We start from the raw sequence: 25,122 nt of genomic DNA, 5'->3' as shown, positions 1-25,122 counted from the left end.
ATTAGATATTATACATACAATTATATATGGTACGCTTAAAATTATATAGGTATACCCTGAAATGTTTTCCCACTTTAAGCCCTGCCTACCTCCTACATAATAAATTATATGTATTTTCTCCGACACATACATATACCTAATATAGGTGTAATAAGGCATTCAGATTCATTATAGGAAATGGTAATTGGATATTTTTTTGTTCACTCAGAATTGTAAAATTTCAATATTCTTTCAATATTATCGATTTTGATTTAGGCAAATGATTATGACGGAGTTATAACTGCCAGTTTAATGATACCCGTGCCAATTAAACAACTACCTAATTCGTCATACCCATTGAATGTAGAGGACACCGATATACCATTTATTGAAGACGAGAGCAGACAAAGTAATAGTAAGTTATAAATATTGTTGTAATATTATAATATAATATGCATTGTTGTATTAAATTAATAAAATCATAAAAAAATTGTTCTACCAAAATTGAGTAACTAATTGTTTAAAAACTAATTCCTCGTCACAAATTTATATATTATAGGTGTATATTATATACATTATTTTTATTCAATTTAAATATTATCACACGTAAAATTTTAAAAACATAAGTTTATTCATTTAAAGCAAAGGATAACAATTAAAAAGTTATTAGATAACGATGTTATTTTTTTAAAAGATTATCTTTTAGGCTTTTATAATAACTATATACAGCTGTTAAAATCAAAATTAATGATATACAGTAATTCTGTATAGTGTATATGATAATAATAAATTAATTTATAATCAATATCATCAATACCAAATTATAATTTATAATTATTTACCTGCTATATACAGTTCAAAATCTCTACCAATGAATGTATTATATTTTTGAATTTATATAAGTTGTATATAAATTATCTTATACTTTTTATCAATTGTGGAACTGCGGAATATTGAGATTGTTGATTTTTAGGTTCTACAACAAATTATCATCGTATGTTAAATACGGTATCTTCAGACAGTAGTTCCATATCCAGCCCACCGACTTCACCTGATAATGTCTCTGGAACAACAAATTATACTGCAGATTATTATCATAGAAAGACTACAAAATCTGACCAAAGAAGTATGCAATCCATTAAAGACTTATCGAAGGACATGGACTCCGATCACTATAAAGCAGAAAAAAAAGGAAAAGAAAAGGATATAAAATTTTATCAGAAAATATTATCCAGCACAGGTCTGGATAGACTGTCGAAAAGCGCTAGTTCTACTGGTGTAACTAAGACTTCTGTGTACAAAGATAAGTTAAAACACGGACCCGACGACACGACATTATCTCCAGTAAGTATTGAAACTCTGTGACGTTTATACAATTCCCCGCGAGTGCGAATTAAATGCATAGATCCCACACAGCATAAAAATATTTCCTAACTATGGTAAAAATATTTTCATGAAAATAATATTGTTGTAAAAATATTTTAAAAAGTTGCGTAAATAATTAGGAAATATTTTAGTTATATTCTTTGGCCAGAAGTTCATTTTTTTGAAAATATTTTATAAAACACACTTTTACGGAAACTTTATAAAAATATTAAGTCAACATTTTTATGCAATCATATAGTACAATATTTTGTTATCATAAGAAGAAAATACTTATAAAATATTATAAGTCAAATATTTATTTATTTATTTCAACCACTTTAAAACATTCACAAAATATTATCATTTCCCAAATGCTGTGTGGGATAGCTATTAATATTTGTTCAACTTTTTAATAACTTTTCTTACTACTTTTTACTATACATTTATAATAGATAGGTATATAATGATGTAACAGGACGGGGTATCTCTTATGAAAATATTCAGCCTACTACTTTATATTTTTTATAATATAATTGTGTTGATTATGCTAAATATGTTATAATTATGTTGATTTATCAAGCATGCGCTCATTTTTTTGTGTAAGTGAATTTATTCAATTTCTAATGTTTTGAATTTTTATATATTATATTCTGTATATAACATTATAACTCAATATAAGTACGATATATAATGCATTAGGTACTTGGTGCTGTAATTTATAATTATATTACCAAATTAGAAATACCAAATGGTATTTAAACTTAATAACATTTTTAATATAATTGGTCATGACTATTCAGACTGTTTTAAATTATACCTAGTGATGAAAATTGTATAATATTGTATTATACGTCATGTATAAAAAAAATAAAATACAAATTATATATAAAAAAAACCAGTGATAAATGGTAGGCCGATCATCTTTAATCGTGTTAAATCGTAGACTTCTAAGTTCTAAACGTTCTTTATAATCGTGTTTGTAAGTAATGACTAGGGCTTGGAAATTAATGCACTTGCAAAGTACTAAATATGCACTTGTGCACTTAAAAAATACCTAGGCACGAATATGCTCTAAAAATGTGCATTTATTTTTTTTTTACTCACAATTTTCATAAATGCAAATAGGTATTTTATTTGTTAAACTATTTTTACTAAACATTTTTTTTTTTTTTAATTTTTAAACGTAATGCACAATCTGTATCGACTAGACACAATAAGTATATATGATCAGAGTTACAAAGATTGACATGGAATTTTGATGAAAGAAACCACCCATCAATGGCACTTTCTATGGATATTTTTTTTTTATTTAATTTTTATTTTAAGCTTATCTTAAGAGATCATGACACAGCGTCAGGCGTCTAGGGGGATTACCAGGTATGGAATGAGTAGATAAGTTTTTTATGAGTTCGTTAGGGTGGTTAATTAGTTTGGAATAGAATCTTTTATTATATATTTTGCCTTCGTCGTTAATTGTTTTGAGTTTGGAGTCAGTATGAAGGGTGTAATTAGACACGTAGGGTGGTCCGTTCATTATTTTTCGGAGAGCAATATTTTGAAATGTTTGAATTTTCAGTATGTTAGCGTTTCCCCAAAGTTGGAGTCCGTATGTCCAAATGGGTTTGAGAAGTGTTTTGTAAATCAGAAGTTTGGTTTTAATGGCGGTGGAGTTATTATTGCTTATTAAGGGTTTGAGGATACGGAGACGATGATTCAGTGCTAATCTTTTGATTTTGATGTGATGAGCCCAGGTTAATCTTTGGTCGAGAGTGAGTCCGAGATATTTAATTTTTGGAGAGTAAGGGATAGGAATACCATAAAGAAAAACTGTAGGACAGGAAGCATGTTTGAGGGTGAAGGTAGTATGTACGGATTTGCTTTGGTTTACTTTGAATCGCCAGTTGGTAAACCATTTTTCCATGGAGTTAAGGTGAGTTTGGAAATTATATGACGCTATGAGTGGATCATTGTCAATAGATATTATTGCTTTATCGTCAGCGTAGTCTGCAACGGATGTGTTGGAGGTAGTTGGTTGGTGAGAAGCGAAGATATTGTACAGAATAGGAGACAAAATGCCCCCTTGGGGAACACCAGCATTGATAAATGCTACGTCAGATAACGCAGAACCGTAGCGTATTTGAAAAAACCTATCTGTTAGATAGGATTTAATAAGTAAGTAGTAGGTGGGAGACAGGAATTTCTTAATTTTATACAAAAGCCCGTCATGCCATACGTAGTCGAATGCTTGTGAGATATCTAGAAACATGCAATTGCAGAACAGTTTTTTTTACAGGGAATAAGAAATGGCGTTTACGACTCTGTGTGCTTGATGAATAGTCGTGTGAGAAGCGCGAAACCCAAATTGGGTATTTGGAAGAATATTTTTTTCAGTAATTATTGGGAGAATTCGTTTCAGAATTAACCGTACCAGTATTTTGGCGAAAAAAGGGAGAAGGCTGATTGGACGATGTGATGATGGTAGGTCAGATGGTTTGTTTGGTTTTGGAAATAATATTATGGATGCGAATTTCCATAGTAGGAGAAAATAGGAAAGTCTGAGTGAAGCATTAAATATATGATTGGTGTGAACTATGGCTCTAGTTGGAAGGGATCTGGCTACTTCCGCAGTAATGCAATCGTAGCCTGGTGATTTTTTTAGAGCATATTATTGTATAGAATATTTTACATCATTAGGTGTAAATGACTTGACAGGGAGAGACACTGAGAGGGGGAATTTAAGAACGTTTCGACTTAATTCATGTTTTCATCGTCTATGATATCGGCGTGTGGTTAAAAGGTATTAGCAGGATGATCCTTAAAGAGTTCAGCTTTTTCGATATCTGAAGTAGCTAAGCTACCATCTGGTTTTTTTATTGGTAGATTAGGAGATTTATAACGAAGTATTTGTTTTGGTTCTCTCCATAGGCTACCATCTAAGGGAGTGAGTTTCATTAAGTGATTTTGCCATATGTTTGACTTAAATTCAGTGAGCAGTTTTTTTAGTGAATTAGCTAGTTTGTTATAATTAAGTTTATGGGAAGGTAAACGCGTGCGCTGGTATAGAGCTCTTGCTCTTATTTTTTCTACAATTTTGTTACGTATATATTCAGGAAGTGGGCTTGCAGAAGAAGGTGCTGGCATTGTATTTGTAGCCGACCATGCTGCAGTTTGTATTATGTTGGTAAACTAAACATTTATAAAGAAAAACGGAACATTGTATGTCAACTAAGGATTTTAAAAACACAATATACTGTAATACCTAGATAAAACTCTCAAAATAAAAATATACATTATAATGTACCTATTACCTACCTAATTATTATTTTTTTATTGCCAAATTATCAAATTGTATTATAAACTTATAAAATATGCTCTAAAAATCAAAAATGGTAAAATAATGAAATATCCTCTTAAAATTACACAATCACTAAATATGCAAAAATATGCATTATAAACTTTTACCATTGTTTTCGTTGTGTCGTGAAAATGATTTCAAGCTTAACAATAAATCTAATAGCTTAAAAAATGCAACAACTTCCAAGCCCTAAAATATAACTATATACAATGGTGGATCCAGGGGGGTGGCATTTTACCCACCCCCCACCCCCCCACCCCAAAAAAAATTAAGCCCTGGATCCGCCACTGACTATAGATGACTGTAAACTTTGAAATGTTTTATCAAAATCAACTATCAAGTTTCATTATAATTTATAATTATCAGTCAGTTATCATTCTTACTACACTATAGTAGCTATATTTAACAATAATGTAAATACCATACAGTTTTTGTAAAATATAATATATGTATGGTAGGTATACACAAATAATACACGTACCTATTATAAGAATTAAAAATAAAATCTATTTTACACCACTGATTATACCTAAACTGGCTAAACGTATATACTTTGTGTAGTTATATAATAATAATACTATGCATAATGCATATAATAGTACAAAGTGTCCGCGTTCTATAGTCTTAAGTTTTACCCAAAAATACAAAGTGACTGCAGTCTTAATTTTTATCTGACCACGTTTGGCACTTTTAATGTTCGACCGTACAAACTGACATACAAAACCTTCATTAGTTCGGTATATATTTGTGTAAAATATTATAATTCCAATCAAAGTTAAATATTATTTTAAGTATTCACTCCTGGCATGTGTACTAACTCCCGTGTATTTTTTTTTCACAGGAACCCGTGAAAATATGTTCCAGCATAACGAACATAGGCGGCGCAGTCCTGCGGTCCAAGACGGCCGACATCGAACACATACTGCGGAAACAGGCAGCTCTGAAGCCGAGGAAGGTCAGCCAGTCGTCAGAACCGTCGTCGGCGGGCCACGAGAAACCCAAACGGAAGACTTCGGCCGAAGCCACGAGACATCCTCTGAGGATAGAGCCAGATCCGAACGTGGGCGAGAGGCTGGCCGGATGTTCGTCTTACCGGTCCCCGTCACCCACGAGGAACGTCTGGAGACGGAAGGACGTCATATCCAGCATGCCCAAGTACAAAAAACCGTACAACTGAATACACCGCGGTCGGATGTATAATAAATTAAAAAATTATCGTCCACAACCGACGACGTCATATTATGATCATATTATTATAAAAAATATAATATGACTATGTAAATAATGCACGATTATAATATTATCATTAGTATTTTACTATCACACGATATGCTTTTCTGTTTATTCGTTTTAGTCCAAGTGCAAAATGAAAATAAAATATAAAATATATGTACATAAAACAAACTGTAATCACTTTAAAAAAGAAGTCTTAATATCATATATAGATATATTTGTATTTGTGCTTACTAATTATTATACTTTTTATACTTTTGAATTTTTTTGTTTTAAATTTTTTTTCAATATTTTATTTAAATATTTTTTATAATTTCATCTTATTAAAAAAAAAATATTTTTAAGACTCAAGTCTTTTGAACTTATTAATCTTAATGTATGAATGTTATCGATTACATTATTATTATTATTATTATTATTATTATTATTATTATTATTATTATTATTATTATTATTATTATTATTATTATATTATATTATTATTATTATTATTATTATTATTATTATTATTATAAATTATATTAATTGTTATTATTAATTATTTTTTATTTTTTTTTTTAAGTCAGTAAAACGAAACATTGTATTTCGCTTTGTAATAATGGATGTGCATATTCACGGATAAACATATTATTATATTATATTTTCTCTGACTTACGTTTCATTTAGTTATTTTACCTATATACCTACTTCATTTTATCAAACACTCAAAACTATTAACACTTTATTTAAAATTGTTTAATGCTCGTCGACACATAATTAACACATAAAAAGCCGCCTATACTTACATTAACAGTATAATATAATATAGGTACTACAGTGTAAACTGTACTGCACTCTCGTGCAATTACAAATTGCAATTTCGGTTGCATCCAAAAACCGCACACTTATGATTTTGACTTCTAAAATGTAGATAGACAAAAACCGCAAACTTTGTATATTAAAACACCACACCCTTAGTGTGGATTAACATCACAACTATGAAAGTTAGTTGGACTATCTTCAGACCTACAGTAACATGTATATTCATGAATTTCAAAAACTTTTACCGAGTTTGCCAAGTTTGCCAAATTTTAAATTGTGATTTTCCATTATCACACAAAATGAAAAAAACGCATGTATGTGGGTAACACTCTGTTGTACATTAGGTGTCTAGAAAGTCACTTTAATGGATGTGTTAAATTTGAATTCAATGATATTAAATCATTGTAATGATAGCGAAGACGGTCTGTCATCCTATAATGTTACTAGTAAGGAATATTTTATGATATTATTTTGATTAAAGTGGTAATTGAAGTAATATAGTACCGCTGTACCCATGTAGGTTATATTCATTTTTGTCGAAAATATGTCATTGTGTGTATTAAATAAAATAACTTATATAGGTGGGTTGGTGGGTACTCTAAAAGTACTCAAAAGTTTCAAGTACCCGCGAATAATATTTTTAAATTACAACAAAATAACTAAAAGCGTTATTCTTGGTTTTAATATATTGTATAACTTCGACCAAATTCAAACTTATAATAACTATAAAAAAACGTGTTAATATATTTTTTAGATATTTTGGTTACAGAAGGCATTATTTACGTTGAACATTGTTTTAAATATTCAATCCTTAGCTATACAAATTTAATATTTTATACATTTTAACTACAAAATAATTTTCAATTTAATAAATTTGTCAACATTTGAACTTTAAATGATTATAAAAAAAATCTTGCCTATATTATATTTTTAAACTGATATTGTAACAACATGTTTTAATCAACATTAATTAAAAAAATTAATAGGTAGGTATACCTAATTAAATAGTTCAACATATTTTCAAAATTATATGATTAGGTTAGGTTAATATAAATATTTAATGAAAATGTCATGTATCTTCTGTAATTTTGTTTAAAGTTAATAAGGAAAAAAATATTAACCTTACTCAGTTTAAAAAAGTTTATCTATTTTTTTGAATTAGTATGTGGACCACACAAACAATGACTGCGTTCTTTCTAATTTACTAAATTATAATAAACAATTTTAATATAAGCTTGTTTGTATTATTATATAATTTTTAGATTCTGAGCGGAGCGATAAACGTATTAATTGGTTTTACAATGATGTGTTTTTTTCCATTTTTTTTTTTTGTGTTTGTGTATACAATAAGTAGGTAGTCGAAATAATGCTTCGATTTTCAACTTCTGCAGTATCTTTTTCGGTGCGGGAAAGTGAATATTGTTAGTACATTGAGGAGGTCAAAATTTAAAATTCCCAATAATTTTCAAAAGGACAGAGAAAAACAAAAAAAACATAAGGAAAACCAGGAATTTTTACGCAAAATTGGTTTTTGAAAAAATCTAAAACTCTAAAACGAATAACCGTAACCAATTGAGTAACTAGTTAAGTTAAAAAGTTTAAAAATATTAACTTGAACTATTTTGATAAATATTAATTTGAAAATGGGATTCCACCAATCAAAGGAAGTTGTTAAATACATACCACATTACACAGTAATGGCTTGCTCAAGAGACATGGTTCAAAATGGTGTTGTGAAAATTAAAATTATTCAACAAGTATAATCCAAAAAAGTACAGAAAATCTTTAACTTTTAATATTGTTTATGTAAACAATATACCAGTATTATATTATATCATATAATATATATTATATAAATATATTCATGTCTAATAAAATGTTTAAATGTTTACGGTATAAACTAGGACCGTGCGGTATACCGCGACTTTTGTATGTAATGATTGGCAACGCTTTTTGATTTTCGAACTGTTATCTATTCAGTCGTCCGGCTCCTTATCATTTTTCGGACAACTGCTGAATGCTGATTGCTGATCTGCCGCATTTAATAACAATATTTAATTTTACCGTTTAGTCTCTACTCTCTAGCCTCAGAATACCTCTACATAACAAATAATTATTTTGTCTTAGTGTATAGACGTATATGATTTACAAAAGTCCGAAGTTTAACATCTTGTGTAGTATAATTTAATATTTATCATTATTTTTTGAATACAGCAACTTGGATAATATGAGTTCGATATTGATGAAACAAACATTGTTTAATAGTAAGTTTTCTTTATAATGTACCAAATGACTGGCAGGGTAAATTATGAATTTGATATTGATGTTCATATAGAAATTAAAACAGTTTCATTTTTTTGTTTATTGTAGTATATCCGAGTTATAAGAACGTACAAACATTTAATGTAAATGTCGACACAAAAAGCATCCAGACAGTTCTACTATTAAAGCAGAATATATCAGTACACTATCATTGAGTATATATAGTACTATATCATATACTATCTATACTCAATGGTACTACACATTAAAATCGCTCATTCTATGATGGGCTCTATGTTCGTTTGTTACTATGGGAAATCATGGAGATACTCAAACACAATACTCTCTAATCGATTATTTTTTTTTTAGTCTACAAGAATTGAAATTGAACAATGTTAAATCAGAGATCAGAAATATAGATTGGATAACTAAAGAAAATCAATGGGAACCAAATCATCGATTCAAATTACGTAAGTTTTTTCTGTGTAACATCCAGGGACGGATTAGGATTTCAGAAAATTGAAAGTTACATTTTGAATTCCTTATTCCAAAGCAGAATACTTTGATGTATATAATTCAAATTATCAATGAGTAGTTGATGAATAATAAGTTATAAGTAAAGGAGCTGATTTTTAGGTTCTTAAAAGATTAAAGTATCCCTTGAACATTAAAAATATGCTAAAAATATGATTTTTTTTATTTTAAATAATTTATAAAATTGTTCACAAGTTACAATAAAAATCTGTATTGTCTATTTGTATATGCCTACATTACACTTTACAATATTTACATCTACCATTAATATTGCACCTAATGTTATAATAAACTCAAACTTGAAAATAAACTGTAAACCTCAACATATGCAATAACCTTGTTGTATAATTTCTTTGGTAAATTATTTAAACCCGGCTGTATTTAAAACAGTTAAAATATATTGAATACATTTAAATTAAATAAATATCTGTTGTACATAATAATTTTAAAAATGATTTATTATTAAATGAGTACATATGTATTTAATAAAAATAAAAATAAATATATTATTAAAATGTATACCTGCAAGTTAAAGTACAATTTTTATTATAAACTATATCTTTGGATAATTATTTAAATAAACTCTTTCACTGTTCCAGACATAGTATAACATTCCTGTATTTTATAATATTATCATTTGCCAGTAACCGTACAATTTTACGCACTATTTTTAACTAAAATATTTAGATCATATTATATATTTCAAAATTAAAATTAAAAAAAAAAATAAAAAATCTATTGTACTTTAGCAAGAAGTTAAATGCATACATGTAGTAACTTTTAAAACAATTTATTATAAAATTAAAATATAATACATGGGTATTTAATAAAATCAATATATTATTAAACCTTGTCAAGATAAAATAAATTTTTACCTAGTATAATTAAAAACAGTTAATAAATACATAAATATATAAAAATAACTGTTGTACCTACTTCAGAGTTTGTGTATTTTTTAATTTTTGAAAAAAAATACTATATTTTTGTTTTTTTCTGTTTAAAATGATAATTTAAACAAAATAAATTGTAGGAGTTTTAAACAGTTTAATATTTAAAATAATTTAATTTTAATTTAATATGCAATTTACTTATATGCCAATATGCCGTGTACTAGTATATGTTTCTCTGTTTATTCATTACTTATTTTAAATCTCAAAAGTATTTGAAATGTTTCTAAATAATATATTCTGAATGGATGTTTTATGTAGACATTTTATTATGTATATAATATATATTAATTATTAAGTAAAAACATTTTAAATTTGGTAATTTATTCAATAAAGTTTAAAAAAAAATTAAAATGAAGGATGGTAATAAATATAATTATTTAATACTTCAACTTTTTTTCTATTATTATTTATTATTAATAATAAACCAAAAAAAAAATAAACAGAATATTCCCTTGGATTTTACACTGTTTTAGTGTTTAAACATATGTTTTATTCGTTTTAAACAATGAACAAAACATTTAAAACATTGTGTTTTAAACATAACAACTGATCTACTTACACCATTTCTTTGGTAAATTATAATATTATTTTAATTAAAATGAATAATAAAATATATATTTAATAGATATTATAATGAAAGATCTAACTTAGCATAAACAGTTTACACAATTTAATTTATTGTTTATTGTGGTCAGGAATGTTCTTCTATCCGTTAAAACATTTGTATATAAACTGTAAATTAAATATAAATATTATAAATGTCAATAACATTTTATTTGTCGGGTAAAAATTATGAAAAATGAATACTAATTAATTATTAATTATTTTTTTATAAGCATTTAAAGTTTGAATTTTGACAAAATTTAAAAATTATTTTGCAGTTATAAATTTATAAAATGTTTAACTTTTATAACTGAGGATTAAAAATTTAAAACAAGGTTCTACGTAGTAATTATAATTAACTAAAATGTTTAGGTTTCTTGTTAGCAGCACGTCATAATTAAGTAAAGATATGCAAAAAATCAAAAATAAACATTTTTTTTTTAAATTGTTAAAAAAAAGCCCTTTCAAATTTTATAATTGAACATGTTATAACATGACATACATTTCCATAGCACTCTGCTAGATTTTATGTCAAACCATAAAAATAAATATAAAAATTGAATATCTACATTGAAAATACGACAAATTTAAGTGGCGGAGTGACTAAACCTGAGAGACTGCAGAATACGCGGGCTAGCGAGCATTAACTAAACCAGTACCATTTTATAATTTATAAGTAATTGTAACTTACATTTTGGATAATACTGATTATACATTTTTACTAGTTTTTTGTATACATTTTAATAATTTAGTATTTCCATTTTATTTTGAAAGGCACTATCACCCTTAAGTAGGTATGTAAGTTATCAAAAACTGTTGCTTTATTGACTATTTTACTAAATAACCATAAAAATGTATAATCAGTCTCATCCAAAATGTAAGTTACAGTTACTTTTAAATTATAATATTTATCTGGTAATAAGTATTAAATGAACACTGAGGAATTTATTAGAATAAAAATATGCAAAATTAAATGTTGAACACAGAGACGTATAATATCATAATTCACAATGAATATCTTAATATGTTATAAATAAAACGCAGTGCTTCATTATAATACAAATTACAAATACTCACATAGGTTTGAAAACAATTTGTAATTGTATAAAATAAACCGTACATTTGTTTTGTTTATGGTAGATCAAAATATGGAGTTTAATACCCGACATTTTACAGCTTCCATAAAACTAAATACAACAACATTTAATTTATGGATTGCTGATTTTGAAAATATTATGAATTACTGAAACTCAAGACTCATTAACTAATGGTTCTTTATATTTTTCTTTTTAGTCTTCATAAATATCAAATTCAAAATATTATAAGTCACTTAATAAAATACCCAATATTAGAAGAAATTGAAGTTTATTTTGAGGTTAAAAAACAATATTTAGATTTAAAAAAGCCATTATCTAAGTTATAATATTATTTAAAACAATAAAGATATGATAACAAAAATAGTAATAATTTTTTTTTTGCAAACATATTATATGATTACCTGGTTGTTGAGACGACACGTATGTATTAATTAAAAATGTTATATACTTTAACTAAAAATAAAAGTGGGTACATAAATAATCGCCCGATGGTAATGATTAATTACCTGAAAGTAGAAACCTCCAAAGGGTTCACCACCATGTGGCGAATACCACAAGAAAAAAAATCTGTCCCGGGGAATGTCTGATCTGTTGACCGTTTGTATTATCATTTTGTTAGTTTGGTGTGAATGTACATGTAAATGATGACAGTTTATAGCTAACTATTATAATAGTATAATATTATTAACTAAAAATTGTTATTATATAATAATAATGAATGCATTGTTATATTTATTTAAATAAATCATGAAAAAAATATACTACCAAAATAGAGTAACTAATAGTTTAAAAAATAATTTTGTACCGCATACAACTATATTAAATTTAAATATCTAATGTCAAATAATAAAACATAAGTTTAATTAATAAAACAGGTGAACTAAGCTCAGTTAATACTTAATACTATGCTTATTGCTGATATAAATTAAATACGATTTTAACTTAATTGTGTTTTTTCAATAGAGAAGAGAAAATTACCGGTAACGTAGAAAAATCATAATAATATATCTACCATATTTTGTACCCATCTATAAAGCTGCTTTTTGATCACTAATTATGCCCTAAAAAAATATTTAAAAAGATAATTTATAACAAGATTATACGGTAATTGATAAATGATAATTATTTATTTTTTTAAACAAATTCAATAAAAAAAACCCAACCTAACCAAATTATATTAGGAATTTAAAATGCAGTTATAACATTCTGTAATTATTGTTACATAAATTAATAACTTAACAATTTAACAACAAACAAAGTTTGTTTTCTCTGCAATATGAAAAAGAAAAATTCTTATTAAATTTATTATGAATTCAAGATCTTAATTTTTAACTTGTACGCAAATATTTTAATTATGATTCTGTAATTGCTTACAAGCATTTTAAACTGGTTTTTTTTTTCTACACGTTATTCTATTCAATAAACTATAAATCTAACTTAAATTTATTAATATTTATCAAACTTTTTTATTTTTTATTTGTTAGTATCCATTATTATTATACTTATTTATAACTTAACATTATATTATATACTTAATTAAATTTTACAGAAATCCATGTGCAGCCATTCTTTATAGTTGGCCAAATGCTGAATCGTCTATACGCCATGCAAGAAAGCAAACCCTCCCGCCATTGCCATCAGTGCTGCATGAATTAAGCAAATATTTTAACCTAAATGCTGAAAAGTATAATAAAAGAAAATTCAGTTAAAATAGCAACTTTTTATTGTATGATGTAACTACTATTGCCTACTGTTTACAGGTGTCAGTGTAATAACTCTCAGTTTTACCAAGAGTGGGTTGTTGTCTTGTTGACAATGCTGGCAAATACAATATTATGTATGCGTGTCAGCAGTTGATTAGTACTGTGGTTCATCAAGGAGCCACTGAACTACATGCAGATGCCACGTTTAAGGTAGTTCCATCTATACCTTATTGTTGACAACTTCTCATCAATCATTTAATTTTCTAAAACCATGTAAGCTAAATATGTAATTACTTTTAAGTATTAAATTTAAAAACACATTACAATTTAATGTATTTTTTAGTCCATACCTATATGTTTCGTGCTTGTGGAAGCAAAAACTGAGGCATCCTATAGAAAAGTTATGGAAATATTCAAAATTAAATTTCCTGAGGTTAAGCCTTTGATAATTATGATGGATATTGAATCAGCTCTCCGCAATGTTTTTCTTGATGTTTATCCTGAAGCTCAGGATCTTTCATGTTGGTTCCATTTTGTACAGCTATTTAAAATCCATTAAATATTAATTTATATTTTCAGCTTCAAATAACAATTAATAAACTTTTAACATTTAAAGTTTACTGAAAGACATAAAAAAATGGGTTATTCAGGATACATCAAGCAAAACCGTGAGGCAAAAATGTGTGAAAGAATGTGCTCAGTGTTGGCTCTATTGCCTGCTTATCATATTGAGCGAGGATTTCAAGAAGTGAAAAATTATGCCCAAACTCATGAAATATTTTTGCCAAGATTTCATTTCACTTACATTCAAGGTAAATTATTATGTTTGTAAAACCATAATTCATATTTAAGTGTTATATTCTTAATACTGTTTTTGTTGCATTTAGTTTTTGGCTTATAAGAAAAGGTCCGGAATATTTATCTGTGCACGGTCAACCACGTTGCACAATCAACAATGTAGAAAGCTTTCACTCAACAATGAAACAAACTTTTCAGGTGATGCACCCAAATTTGTTGACAATGTTGGGTGATTTATTTCAGTCTAAAAAATGTTGTAGATAATATTGATAATAATTAAGTATGATCTCAATTTAAAATTTCATAAAAAACAAATTAAGTGTTTTTGACTAAATAATTCAATCCATCATAAAGAACTGAAACCCACAAATCCTTATTAAAACCTATAAAATATTAAATACTATTTAAAATAAAAAACAATTTTTTATATTGTTACTCTAGTTAAACAAGGTCATAAAATATTAATTTGGAAGTTGCTTAATATCAAACCGAAAACCTGAAATATGTACATATCTGTTTGAATCTTTAAGAGTATGTAGAATGTAGAAAAAAATGCTTTTAAATACTTAGCATCATTAAATTTATAAATCATAATTTACTCAATACTTTTAATAATATATTATAAAAATATATGAATGCCGAACAATAAAATAAATAGAAATAAAAATAATTGCTGTTAATATTTAATACAAATTAAAATTCTTAAATCTAATAAGTTTTAATTTTATAACCAAACAATAAAATAATATAAAATATTAATTAAAAAATTACAAACATACGTTTTGTAAATATAATACTTTCTTAAACTTTAATTTTTAAAGTTTTTATATTATATATATATTGATGATCAATTGGTAAATTTTTATTTAAGAAAATCTCAACAATATTAGCAAAAAAATACATGTTGTCGTGGATCAGTTATCAGCCCTCGACAAGAAATGTGAAATTTAAATATATTTTAAATTCACAAGGCATCAAAAATTCAACTGCATATTTGAATACAGGAGCAATTTCTTATTCAGTGTTCATATAGTACCGACAGCCGATATGTATATAACGAGAGAGTTAAATTGGCACGTACAAATTGAAGGTACATATGTAGTATATTATTATACAATTATTGTTTGAAATGTACAATTATTTTGGTTGAGATAAATCTATTTACATACAATAAATACCAAAAAGGGTATTTACGTTCATAAAATATTGTTTTTCTTTTTATATTGTGCTAAAATAGAATCTGAAGAAGAAGTTGAACCAATTGTTATGCCTATAGTCGAATATGTAGAAACAATTTCAGAGGATAATGCAGATGTCATAAATATAGAAGGTATGTATTAACTGCCAAATAATACCTATGATTATTTTATAATTTGTACAATTTATTTGGAATTTAGTACCAGAAATGCCTGAAGTTGGTGAATACAATGAGGCTGACTTCATTATCCCTGAAGATGAAGAATGGACCATCTGGGAGGTAAATTATGATTATGAAGAAGTAGAAAAAGTGCTATATGCTCCAGTTACTGAAAATATAATGGCAAATCTTCCTCAGGGCAACAAAGATGAAACTTGTGTAGTTTGTAGAGATGACTCAAGGACCCACGCACTTATACCGTGTGGTCATAGAGTTCTATGTGTTTATTGTATATGGCAGTTAGAGCGACAATGTTATCCGTTATGCAACAGCAACTTTACATCATTTTTAAGAATCAAATAAAAATTAAATTAAAAAAACTATTGTATTAAACTGTATAATTTATTGTTTCTTAATATATACTCACTAGCTTTTGGACAATCAGCATAAAACGCCAGTCCAGTTAACAGTAAACACATGGACAGTATTAATGAATAATGCCTAATGAGTTAATATAACTTTGATTTGTGATGCTTGGTAATTAACAAAAATAACATTATAACTCGTGTAGGAACTAGAGTAATCTAGTTAAAACAATCACAATTTGTTTAAGAGTTGTAATTTTTTACGGGCCACAAAGTGTGCAGGATCAGCTATAGCCTATATTAAAATATATACGTTTGTGTGCAGATCTCTGTGAAGAAGATAGGCTAATTTAAAGAGTTAAATTTGGTTTTTATTCGTCGGAATTTAGTACGTTTAGGTTAGGTTAGGACTATGTATTAATTGATTACATTAATCCGCCATATTATATCAAAATAAACTTGGTATAACTATTATACTTTAGAGTTAAATCATACACTTACGTACAAACAACACGGAGTCCGCGATCTACCGCAGGTAGGCAATCTACCTGATTATGTACTGCTGTGAATCAGAATTTTTATACCGGGCAACGGAAATTTAAGATAAATTTTGAACACCGTACACCGAATATTAAATAACGAATTGAACAAAGTTTGAGTCATATAGAGTTGGTACATTTAACGGGCAATGAAGTGCACAGGATCAGCTAGTGAGTTAATATAACTTTGATTTGTGATGCTTGGTAATTAACAAAAATAACATTATAACTCGTGTAGGAACTAGAGTAATCTAGTGGACACTTTGTTAACTAGTTTTAGCTACATTTCTTGGAAAAAAATTCACGTATAATGAATACCTAGGTATATATTATTATTATTATAATATTAAATTGTAATAATTACAATGTAATTTAAACCAATACTAGAATTTAAAAACTAAATTGTATCATTACTTATTACTTATAACACTTAGCCCTTAGGATCTGTAAGAATTTATAACAATAAGTAAGTTTGCTGAAATATGAGTAACTTAAATCTATGTGCTAATGGAAAAAAAATTGCCTCGACTTGTGAGAAATTTTATAGATGTTTTCATTATATTTTACATTTATATATTTATACAATAACTGTCGAATGTTTACTTCCATTACAAACTACGATACACAACATAATAATTATCCCTACATTTTTTGAAATAGGTAAACATTACATTATAGGAGTTTTTTGGTTATTACCTACATGGAGGTTAGGATATGTCAAAAAGATGTATTTTTTGAATTTTTATGTAATATGTATAATACTTAATTAACTTAAAATAATATGTAAAAAATGTAAATAAATAATATAATTAAGTATTGAAATGTAAGAGAAAAAAATAACTTTATCTAACATAATATAGTAGGTACTTACTCATATAGGTATTAGGTATGTATGTATTATGTAGGTACTGGAATAATGGAAAATTCAATTCTTTATATTAATTGTTTTTAATAATTTCACCAATGGAGAAATATAAATAAATGAATAAGACTATATTTTTATAATCTTTGTCGCAAAATGTTTTATAGTCACAATGTGCAAGCATATTAATTAGGTTGGTAGATTATAATAATTGACTAATATGTACTTTATGTATAGACAGTATATAATATCATTGATTATATATTTATACATGTTATGAAATTTCTAAGTTTTTGTATTATGTAAGTACCTACAATATAAATATTATGCCAGCTATAAACACAATAGAAACAAAAATAAATCAATAAAAAGTTAAAAATATGGAGTTGTGTTCAAATCAGTTTTTGATTAAGCCAGTTAATTTTCTGAAACACACTTGTTTCCAAATATTTTATGTATTGTGGGAACTGAAACACATAGATCTAATAAATTTTAATATTCTTAACAATGATTGTATCTATATGACTTTTTTCTTTTAAGAAATGTTTAGTTCAAATTCAAACATTAACTTCGATATCTTGATTGTTATTTTTTCGATTTGTTTGGTGTATTAATTGTATTAGATTACTATTGCTAATTATTTAATTGATGTGCAACTAAGGTTTAAATTTTATGGGGAATGGATGACTATGGATGTGAATCTCCCCGACAGATTATCCCTATCCACCATCAAACAATTGAGTTCACATATTATGTATTAGTTTTTAAGCCTGGGCTGCTGGGCATCATTTCTAACTAGGTAAAATTAGAATATTTAAAAAAAAAACTTAGTGGTTATGTACTTTATGTCTTGAAATATAGTAACTTTGTTAAATTATATGTTTTTTTTATGAAAATGCCAATTAGGTTACTAAAAAATTATGTTAGTACTACAAAAACATTATTATTAGGTACCTATAGCTATATTATATATATTATTATTATATCAGAAAAAACCGGAATAAAATTATAATATATATGGCCCAAAGATAAAATATTTTGAATTTTTAAGTTATTAAATTATTTTACATAAAAATATTGATTACATTTTAATAAGTATAGTTTATTAAAAAACTTTTTTTAAATATTCTAATTTTAACTAGACTGTAAGCTAAAAGTTACCAACAAAAGTAACTTCTAACTAGTTAGAGACCAGAATTGTTGGTTTCACAAAAGTCGATGATCATTATACATTTGGTAAACGATTTGCCAATCTACGGTTCATGTGTGCTTCATCAAAATTAAAATCAAGGGGGAAATTTGAGTAAGTAGTACCTACATTTATGTGAAAAATCCAGTTATGAATACTTAAATTTCTTTAGTGCTGTTTTTAGTATGATATATAATGTTTGTTTGCTAAATAAATATGTATTATTATTGAAAATATATATTGTTTAAGGCCCACATGACGTGTAATCCGGATTATAGGGTTATTGACTACTACTATAATGAAATGAGGCTCACTTATGCGGAGATGCAACAAAGCTAATATATTAGAACTAAAAAATCATTAAGTGTATATCACAACATATACGGTGTCCACTCTGCCACTATCAATAAGTAATAAACATTTTTAAATCAGTATTAAAAAATTAATAAAAAAAATTATTTTTACTACCCATTTTTTAAAAAATTTAGGATTTCTTATAACAGTCGTCAATCATACCAAATAATTTAATATTTAGTTACAGATTACATTCTATTGTTTTAGAAAATTTGAATGTCTATAATTTTATGATTAATGACTAATAGATTATTATACATAATTGTTTCCATTCATTTTAGTCTATAGATTCTGAACGGAGCGATGAATGCAAGGCTAGGCATAACGAGTTAAAAAAATAAAGTTAAGTAAATACTAAATAGTTAATTTTATTTTAACTTTTCCAACTTCACTAGTTACTTTTGGCTTAACTTTACTGTTAACTTAGTAAATATCTTTTTTAAATAACGTGAAATTAAAGAAAAATTTTTTGTTATAAGAAGTAAGTTAAGTTAATTTATTTTGTTTTTAATTTTATTATATATCACTAGCTATTTCAGCCTATTTCATTTTCAATGTCAAAAAATATTTACCGTGAATTGTTTAAAGTTAAAAATGTATATCATTTGAATCTAACTTATATGGAAATCCTCCTAATATGTACTGTATAAAGTATAAACACTATCGTCTATAATTTAGTTTTGGAAAAAAATTAAGTACGCTAGCGTTGTATAAACAAATTAACTATAATAAAAAGTGTGTATTAACTTTTAACTTGACTGAGTCAATCTATAGTTAAATTAACTTTTAACTTTGTATTATTGGTGCATAATATTAACTTAACTGAGTTAAAAAAAATCATTAACTTGCCCAGCCTTGGATGAATGTTACCTAATGATTAACAGTGATGTAAATTTGTGTCTCTGTACTCGATAAGTAATCAAAATAATGCACAGATTTTCAACTTCAGTATCTTGTTCAATGGAAAAATGAATCTAGTTGGTGTATCAGGGAGGTCAACATTTAAAATTAATAGTTTTCAAATGCGCTGGAAAAAACAAAAAAAATTAAGTAAAATACTTGAATTTTTACACAAAATCAGTTTTTTACAAAATAAATTTTGTTTTATGGTGTAATTCCAAACCAAATTACAAATGACCGTAGATACATGCAATTGTGACTGAATATTTTTATTAGCATTTGTTATACTTATACATCATTAAATTGTCTAAATATTTTGATTTATTTTGAGCTGTTTACGGTCATTTTCAGTTTGCAATGGTTTTAGTTATTGTTTCTATAGATGTCAATAAAAATGTAATCGTTGAGTCAAAAAGCTTGAAAATTGGATAGGTACAAGGCTATATTAAATATACTATTTTAACGATAGCGGTTGAAAAACATTAAAAATATATACCTAGGCATATTTTTTTATCAGCATTTAAAGTTCGAATTTTGAATTATGAATTTTTCAAATTTCAAATTTAAAAATGATATTCTAGTTAAAAAATTAGAAAATATTCAACTTTTATAGCTATAAGGATTGACAATTTAAAACAAGGTTCAACATAAGTAGGTTGTTCTGTAACCCAGGTTTTTTTATAGTTATTCTAAGTTGTTACGAAATTACATATACATAACCAAGAATAATGATTTTAGTTATTTTATTTGTAATTTTATAACATTAATTCAACTTACCAGCTAGTGGCTACCGTATTAATAATAAGTAAAAACAATACAAGTACAATACAAAATATCCTAGACTGACAAACCGTCTCTGCTCAAAAATATAGATATACATTTTTGAGTAATAATTAAGTTTGCGGTTTTAACATATATGAGTGCATTCATTATTCATATGCGATTTAACCTAGATAGGTGCTAATTGCACATTTCAAACCCTTAAAACACGCATAAAATTCTATATTTCATACAAATGTGCATTTTCAAATTTTTTCTGGTATTATAATTTGCAGTTTGTATTACTATATTATATTCAGGGGTGGACTGACAGGGAGGGTAAGTGGCCATACCCACCTAGGCCCTCTAGAAATTTTATGTTTGGGCCTCGAGTAATATATTTGTTATTTTTAATAATTTTTCAATTCCACACCGTAATTATTACCGTGAAAACGAGGAATACAATATTACAACACTATTTACAAAAATAAAACAATTGGAACAGTCCGACTGCAGCCGCGAAGGCTATAAGAGTTATTTTAGGTTCATTTTTGGAATTTATTATGTAATGATACACGTCAATAGATGCTATTGGTAGAAGTTCTGGAACACTTAGTAATTTATTAATTGTTTTAACAATAATAGTAATTAGTATTAAAAATAGTATTTAAATTAAAAACATTTAATTATTTTTTGAAATTTGATATTTTGAGTGGAATGATGAATGTATTGATTTTACGATGATGGTGTGTTTTTATTTTGATGTCTGTATACACGATTAGTTGTCGAAATAATGCTTCGATTTTCAATTTCAGTATCTTGTTCGATGCGGGAAAGTGAATATTGTTAGTACATTAAGGAGGTCAAAATTTAAAATTCCTAGTAATTTTCAAAAGCGCAGAAAAAACAATAAATAACAAATATATAACTCGAGGCCCAAACATAAAATTTCTAGAGGGCCTGGGTGGGTATGGCCACTTACCCGCCCTGCCAGTCCGCCCCTGTATATAATATATTATAATAATATATAACTATATTATATATTATATATAGTTCAATACTTCAATGGCTATACCAGAGTGGCAGAGTATAAAGTTTTGATAAAAAAAATTAATTTTTAGAAAAAGTAAAATAAACATTATAAAACTTTATCCATGTATCCCGAATCGGAAGGCACGTTAACACATGAGCAATTTTAAAATAAAAATATGATGTAAATTTTCACATTATGGTTTTTCCTAATTGGAAGGTATCTAAAAAATCGTTCTATAGATACGGTCATACGATAGCAGTGTCGCGATATTATAAATAATAATTTATTGGCCAGCGTATTCCATGTCCTAATGGGAAGATAAATTTAAATATTTATATATGTTAGAAAATAACAAAGGCTATAAAATTATTAAAAATTTAAAACTTACTCTGAAGTTATGGCGGGATATCAAAATGTTAATTTGGATAATATAAATATATAATGCCAATATTTTTTAATTATTTTAAGTATGCACCGATCACAAGTGTAGAAACAACGTCGAAGTAATTTTTCACTATATAAACATAATATTTTAAGTAACAGACGATACAATTTTCAAAAATACACATATAGTCAAGCATTTTAATTCAGAAAAATAATATTCAGTGGAACCTCGGTTATCCGTGTTCGCGAGTGACCGTGCTCACTCTTCCGAAAATTTAAAAATAAGTATGGACTGTAGATAATATATATGTAGTTATAATCGAACATTTTATATTACATAATACACGATATCGACAAACGTATTAATACCATTTTTGACGATAACAATATGAAGATATGCAATATTGTAGGTACGTCGTACATAATTAAATAAAAATTTCAAAATTGCTTTATTATAATAAAATTGTAGGTATGTATGGAATAATTATAATTAAATTCAAATTTTCAATATTTCATTATTATAAAACTGTACCTATGTATTTCTAATTATAATTAAATAAAAAGTGTCATTATTATAAAAAGTCTCGATTAACCGTGGTTTTCATTTATCCGTGTGACCCCCTCCCCACCATTACCCCGGATAATCGAGGTTCCACAGTGTTTTAATTTTTAAATACTTTTTATGATATTTTTTTTATACTATTTTATAATTCTGTAATTTGTTAAGGTCCATCGTGTTATTCAAGTAAGTAATTTTATATTATATATATTTTTATATGATATTACATGATTTTATTATATACCTAGCTTTAATGTTTTCAACATATTCATGCAGCAATTTTGATATAATTTCATTGCAATGTGTACATATTTTAATCGCAATTAAATCCAGTCTTTAATTATTATATTCGTGTGACAACTCACTTCATAAAATTAATAATTTGATTTAGGTATCATTATAAATAATAATATTATATTAGATTTTTAAATTAATTGCTTGAACGATTCCTAGGAAAGATAAATATTATTTTATTTGGTCATTACCTCAAAATAACACTATATAATATATATAGTAAATAGTAATACCTCGTCGTCTTGTATTCGATTTCAGTTTGAAAAAAATCAATCGAAATGTAAGTGCATTACAGTTAAATAGCAGTTACAACTTATAGAAGCAGCATTTGCTGTTTTGAAAGAACGCGTACGTTGTGTTCACGTTCACATTAATTAATCATTTCATTCTAATGAACGACACAAACGTGAACAAAATTCACATTTTTAGAAAACTTGACAGGCCGTTCAAATTAAATTCATTATTTCATTTTTCTCATCTAGTGAATTGCACATTTGTATCAACATCATACGCCATATAAATATTAAAACAATTTTAATAGTACTTTTTAATTTTTATCATATAGATTTTCATAATATTTTATATTCTATGGATAGTATGTATACTGTGTATATACGCGTGGTGTCTCATTTCTGTAGATAATAATTATACGAATGGCCCAAAGAACGTGTTTTTTTGAAAACATAATGAATGTGAACATGGACTAATTCAGTTTTTAAGTGACATTTCCAAACACTGGTCATAAAATACTCATTACTTATAGGTACCTACCTATATTATATACTTGATTTATTTATATAAATTTATGTACAGCATTTTACTCTAATAAATACATTTTAGACGATTTATTATTACTAAGCAATAATGCCGTAAAATTTACTTACGGCGTTTATCCTTAATACATAAAAGTATTAACAGCTTAAATTGCTAAGTAATAACATAAAAGTAACTTTTATTCGTATAATAAGCGAATAACACTTTTAAATTATTATTTCATTGCATTCCTCGTCAAAAAAACTATAAATGTGGATATGTTTTATACTAAATCAAATAGACTAACAAATAGTAAAGGTATAATAAAATCAAAACCAATAATTTGGTTTTTACGGCACTTTTGCTTATCAGGGTAGTATATTGGTCACATACTCGTGTTAAATACTTTATTTTTACTTCAGGTTATTTTATTTTGATTTTATAATTATTTTGTATTTCAAAATTATAGTGTTACTATTAGGTATCCATAAAGCCGATATGACGGATCCTAGATGGACAATTAATACTCAAAGTGTAACAAATAACAATGATTATAATGACTTGTTTAAAATTAATATTATATACAAAATATATAAATTGAAATTAATGTTTATTCGTACATTTGAAATGCTTTTAAGAACTAAATAGTAATTGAGTACCCTACGGGCTATAATACTTCAATATATTTTCAAAGTTATCTTCAGTACATTTTTTAATTGCAGACGTCTATTATTTGTAAAATCTTAAATAACAGGTATCCTTAACTTCACACCAGAAAATTATAAAATGTAGATGGGAGGAGATTTCATTAAGTTATATAGGAGGTATTTACTCCCGAAAACAGGGTATAAACAAACGGTAAATTAATTGTTTTCGTCGATTTAGCCCAACTCCCAAAGTACCTATAAAATCTTGTCATTTTTTTATTTTTTTCATTTTCCAAAATAGAAAATATTTTGGTATTAAATAAACTACTAATACAATGCGATTGAAGATGAGAATATTCTTTAGTAATAATAATCTCGTTCATCATGATAATAATATATTCTCTCTGGCAATAATATCCACAATAATTAATATTCTTTAAAGTGAAA

General features: G+C 26.4%; 1 protein-coding gene and 2 long non-coding RNA genes across 5 annotated transcripts in view; all 3 read left to right on the top strand.

Moving 5' to 3' along the window:
* Positions 1 to 6,275, top strand: part of LOC132934578 (uncharacterized) — a 36,650-nt gene extending 30,375 nt beyond the window's left edge. The window contains exons 14-16 of the mRNA XM_061000899.1: positions 256 to 394; positions 953 to 1,323; positions 5,541 to 6,275. Coding sequence (XP_060856882.1) covers positions 256 to 394; positions 953 to 1,323; positions 5,541 to 5,876 — 846 coding nt within the window. The 3' untranslated portion in view covers positions 5,877 to 6,275. The remainder of the gene's footprint in view (positions 1 to 255; positions 395 to 952; positions 1,324 to 5,540) is intronic.
* A 2,483-nt stretch (positions 6,276 to 8,758) lies between these two features.
* LOC132935309 (uncharacterized) lies at positions 8,759 to 15,716 on the top strand. Of its 3 annotated transcripts, none has more exons than XR_009663207.1 (9): positions 8,759 to 8,997; positions 9,104 to 9,291; positions 9,365 to 9,465; positions 13,729 to 13,863; positions 13,940 to 14,155; positions 14,226 to 14,403; positions 14,533 to 14,694; positions 14,770 to 14,878; positions 15,552 to 15,716. It is a non-coding gene; the product is annotated as an uncharacterized LOC132935309 (long non-coding RNA). The 3 variants fall into 3 exon arrangements; XR_009663205.1 differs by having other exon boundaries at positions 14,462 to 14,694; XR_009663206.1 differs by having other exon boundaries at positions 9,081 to 9,291; positions 14,462 to 14,694.
* A 704-nt stretch (positions 15,717 to 16,420) lies between these two features.
* Positions 16,421 to 25,122, top strand: part of LOC132935310 (uncharacterized) — an 18,273-nt gene continuing 9,571 nt past the window's right edge. The window contains exon 1 of the long non-coding RNA XR_009663209.1: positions 16,421 to 17,112. This is a non-coding gene — a long non-coding RNA (uncharacterized LOC132935310). The remainder of the gene's footprint in view (positions 17,113 to 25,122) is intronic.

The sequence above is a fragment of the Metopolophium dirhodum genome, chromosome 1, assembly GCF_019925205.1.
Source record: "Metopolophium dirhodum isolate CAU chromosome 1, ASM1992520v1, whole genome shotgun sequence".
Classification (NCBI taxonomy): domain Eukaryota; kingdom Metazoa; phylum Arthropoda; class Insecta; order Hemiptera; family Aphididae; genus Metopolophium; species Metopolophium dirhodum.
This window is presented reverse-complemented; position numbering and strand designations above follow the sequence as displayed.